This window comes from Amborella trichopoda, chromosome 10 (genome assembly GCF_054954075.1).
Source record: "Amborella trichopoda isolate Santa Cruz 75 chromosome 10, AtrichopodaSantaCruz75HAP2 v2.0, whole genome shotgun sequence".
Lineage (NCBI taxonomy): Eukaryota > Viridiplantae > Streptophyta > Magnoliopsida > Amborellales > Amborellaceae > Amborella > Amborella trichopoda.
Genome location: NC_142345.1, coordinates 4,385,874 through 4,390,324, shown reverse-complemented (window position 1 = coordinate 4,390,324; position 4,451 = coordinate 4,385,874). Strand labels below are relative to the sequence as shown.

The following is a 4,451-nucleotide window of genomic DNA, read 5'->3' as shown; positions in this document are numbered from 1 at the left end:
TAAGCATTTTTAGTCATTCCATATTAAATCCAATAGATTGAACTACGTCACAACATTCAAGAAATTTTATTTTAGACTTTGTGCTCAATGAATGACACATCGTTTCACATCTAACGAGTCATTAATAATTATGAAATTTTTGTATCAAAAGTAAATAATCTCATTGTGTGTGTATATTATTTAAGTATGGCTTTGTGTAGAAATATGAAAATTTTGCTTAAATCAGGCGTCTTGATTTAATCTCATTTTTTTAGTAAGCTCATCTCTTTTTCTTATTTTTTAACGGTAAGTGTATTACATTAAGCTCATCTCGTTACGAAATTCCAAATATTTCATGCAGGCAAAAGACGTTTAAAAAAAAAATGAATTTGAAGGACAATAAAATAGTGAAGATTTTTTTTTTTTTTTCAAAAATAACAAAAGCATATTTAATATTTTTATCAAGAAAAAGTTTTGGAAAAACTCCAGCCAACTTGCTAAGTATGGGCACACTGCCCGTAACCGCACGCAACACTTCGAAGCCGTGCAGCAAATCCATATTTTTGATGGATTGAGAAGCCAAAAGCTCACTAAACTAAACTGGAGCAAATATATTTCCTACCAAAAAAGTTGATTTGGAATTCCAAAATAGCACCAAATTTAATTGATCTAGCAATTCAATGTCCACATCAAGGTATTGTCTAATCCAGTGGATGCTCGAGCCAGCTATTCAACTAAAAATGTGTTTGATTCAATCAAAACAAGTCCAACTGTCAATCAGATCAGGTTGATTTGAGTTTGAAAAATTATTAAAAAATATAAATATCAATTTAAAAATACATAATATACAAAAAAAAGAGTTGTCAATTTTGTTTAGATAGTTAAACGGTCAAAATTAGACCCGTCTAAAGATTAGTTTTGACCCATTTGTTTAAAGAACTTTATTTTTACTCTAGACTAAACTAGCCGGCTATATTTTTATCAAACCCTATTTATTACTCTGGATCAAACCCTATTTGTTACTCTGGATCAAACTGGCTTATTATTTTTTTACCAAACCCTATTTTGTACTCTAGACCAAAATCGCTAAAGAACTAGTGAGCGGTTGGACCTATCGAACTTAGGTTTAGTCTTAATAACTATGGTCCCATCCCAAATTTTGAGATCACAGTCCACGAAGTGTGATAAAATGAGAAAAAATAAACTTAAATGAGTACTTCAAAAAATACAAAAAGGTAATAGAACATGACAAATAAAGATTTATATAAAAATTAAATAGCATTATTAGCTGAAGCCAATTAAGTTGGAAAAAGACTTATGATATTGATGATCATGTGGCCATTTCCTAAAGCCATAGGAACTTGAAGATCTACAGCGTTGGAATAGATTTCCAGGAAATGCTCAATCTTCGACGTTTGGGTATGCAATGAACAGGCAGGAAATGGAAAAACGTTACCTCATCATACCGCCAAAACCATATTTCAACCATAGTTGTGAATCAAGCGAAACCCTACTGTCTCTCTCTCTCTCGCTGGCGCCATTAAGAAACCCTGCTCTCTCGCTCTGCTACCACAATACCAGGTACATTCATCCATCCCTCTCTCTCTCTCTCTCTCTCTACCGACAAGCTGAGGTTGCTTTTGGTTTCTCTCTCTTATAACATGGGTCTTGGTCTCTTTGTTTGTCAGTCTCTTGAGATGGCTTTTGGTCCCCATCTCTCTCTCGAATGTTTTGATATGGGTTATTCCATGCCTGTTTTCGTGTGAACCTTTGGATATTATGCAAATTTTGAAATGGGTTTTTGGCTTTGAGATGAGTTTGCTCTCTCTCTCTCTCTCTCTCTTCCCCTGTTCACCAAGCTTCACAAAAACTTAATAAACTTCAAAACTGTTCAGAAAATGAATCAAAGAAACGAATTCCACTTGGTTACCTTGAGCACCTCCAACATCCTCTGCAACTCCTCACCTTGAGCACTTCATCATGATGGGGTGAGGGAAGAAGCCGCGCTTCATATGTTTTGATGTTGTATCTTCTCGCCAGTTGTGGTTGATGTTCGTGGGGGAGGTTCCATGGCGACGTATATGGATTTATGGAGAGAGAGAGAGAGAGAGAGAGAAAGAGAGCAAAGGGGGGCAAATCCATAGAGAGTGCTTACAAAGTAGGGGCAGGGATGAGAGGGTGTAAATGGTGTAAATCCATAGAGAGTGCGCCCTTGGTTTCTTCTCTATTTGGATTCTTCTCCTGGTTTTACTTAATGGGAACCAGTGTTTCAGGACTCGGCTTGACCCATGTTTAAACTGGTTAAAAATACATGTTTTTGTTAAAAATCTTAATTAAATGATTTTAAAATATTCTTTTAGATTATTTACATAGTCTTTAGGATGATTTGGGAAGTTTTCTATTAATATACTCCAATTTGTACTTTTGAATATTTATAGGTATAAATCAAAGTTTCAATTATCATCTTTTATGTACTTTTGGACTTCTAATGAACTCTATTACTCCTTTTTTTTTTTTGTTTTCCTGGTTCTTAATTATTTTTAACACTTAAAAATTTTATGTCTTTAACATTTTTTGGTGTCTTACGCTCACTCGGCTGGGCGCACTCGGACTCGGCAGAGGTATTCGGCTTGGCCCCGGGGCCAAGTCCAGCTCGAGCCAAGTTTAAAGACATTGACTGTAACCATTTTCTGTCTAGATATTAAGATAGCCAGATGAGTTATGCTTTGGTAAGTTTGCCTTCTGGGTTATTATAGTGAATATATTAGCCTTGTAAGCCCTTTTAGATTTGTGAATTGTTTTACTAATTAAGAAAGTTAAAACAGTGTTTTCTGTGACAATGCTATTAAAACTTTTTCAGTGCTGATTTATTTTAAAACTCGAAACCTGTTATTTGAGAAAAAGAATCCTCTACCAGTGAATTGGGTTATTATTTTCATAGTTTCCGAAAAAAAAATTGGAAATTTCATCTGGATTTCAGAAAACACCCAAGTAATGGGTGATGCCTAGTTGTGAAATTGGTGGGCTCAATGTTCGTGTGACTGCTCGGAACAAGTCTAATGAACTCTATACTCCAATTTTTACTTGGTTGATTTCTTGCTGTATGATTACTCAGGTCATTCATTGTTATTCTCCTTGATGAAAGACTGTATACGAAATATCTTGAACTTGAACACTTTCTTTACCAGGGAAATCAGAAATTAAAAATTAAAGTTCTCTCTTTCATATATAACAAAAATGTCTTCTGGGAGCTAGATGTTGCTCCCAATGATAGGCACTCTCTTTCAACGCTGGTTTTTTCTGGGGACTTTTACCTAATGATGAACTTCCCTTGGTGACATGGGGAAAAAACAACATGTGTTCTCTGTGACTACATGAGAATTTTTACATGAGTGTTTTTTTTATTTTTTTATTTTTTTATTTTTTTATTTTTTTATTTATTTTTATTTTAATTTGAACGTTAACTGTTAGTAGTGGGTTAGTAAATTTTGAAACCGTTAATAGTTCTTGAAAATAGTTCTTGAAAAGGGTTAGTATTGGTCGGAATGGAACCGAGACCAGTAGCCGAGTCACAGGTAGTGCTACCACTTTGACCTCAACCCCATTCCTACGTGTTGTCATGAGTGTTTTGCCTTTCCATTGGAACTCACTGAAATATATGCACTCTCGTTACAAAGGTGGAATTGAAAGTTGCTACTATTGGTACTTTTCTAGGTCCTTATCCAGTGATCAATCTTTTACCATGCCTGGTAAAAAGCATGAAGCCGAACATGAAGAAAAGATCGAATGCGATGCTAATTTGGCTGCAGTTGAGAAACTGGCTGCGCCCTTGAACACAATAGTCACTGCACTCGACAATTTCAGAAAACCTGTTTCAAACCCCCATATCAAAGAGGTCTATTATACTCTTTTGAAGTTTGAAGGCCTTGATCGAAGAGTCTGCTTACTAGCATATGATGATATCATTGCAAATGTCAATGCGAGTGCGGCATTCTTGTTACTGCCCAAGGAGGACCAAGCTCTCTGGATCGAAATGAAGTACACTAAGCAAGGCAGTTCCAGTTTCTGAGGACTTTGATCCTTTTATTTTTTTTCTTGGGTTTTTAGCCTTCCTTTTGTCTCTCTTGGTATGGTTCGTGGACTTGAGAAGTTTTTTTATCAAGAACCATTGAAAAAAATGGTTTCCGAACCACTAATATACCATCTGCATTCTCTGCGTCATCTTTGAATTTAATTAGTTGCAGATCTCTATATTTGCTAATGTGATGTGTGTCTTATTTTTTGAAGCCCTTGCAATGTTGGAAATAAGTTGTAGCTATTGTCCTATTTCTTATATGGTTTATTTCTATTAACATTTCTTCACGATCCCCCTAATTGGCATAAGACTTCATTAAGTTGTTGGTGTGCAATCCCAAAATAGTCTAGTATTCTAATTATTCGTGAAGCCGATCCCAATTAGTTGGAAAAAAGCT

At 35.3% G+C, this 4,451-nt stretch overlaps 1 protein-coding gene across 1 annotated transcript; it reads left to right on the top strand.

The window, feature by feature from the left end:
• The first annotated feature begins 1,284 nt into the window (after positions 1-1,284).
• On the top strand, positions 1,285-4,200 carry LOC110007318 (uncharacterized). The gene is made up of 2 exons (XM_020667588.2): positions 1,285-1,560; positions 3,694-4,200. Exons 1-2 carry the CDS (start codon positions 1,406-1,408, stop codon positions 4,046-4,048), a joined length of 510 nt encoding a protein of 169 aa, XP_020523247.1. The 5' UTR covers positions 1,285-1,405; the 3' UTR covers positions 4,049-4,200.
• Positions 4,201-4,451: the final 251 nt, after the last annotated feature.

Coding starts and splice junctions, on each gene's coding strand:
- LOC110007318 (XM_020667588.2), top strand. CDS start 1,406: ATGAACAGGCAGGAAATGGAAAAACGTTACCTCATCATACCGCCAAAA. Junction 1,561..3,693: donor CTCTGCTACCACAATACCAG/GTACATTCATCC, acceptor GTACTTTTCTAG/GTCCTTATCCAGTGATCAAT.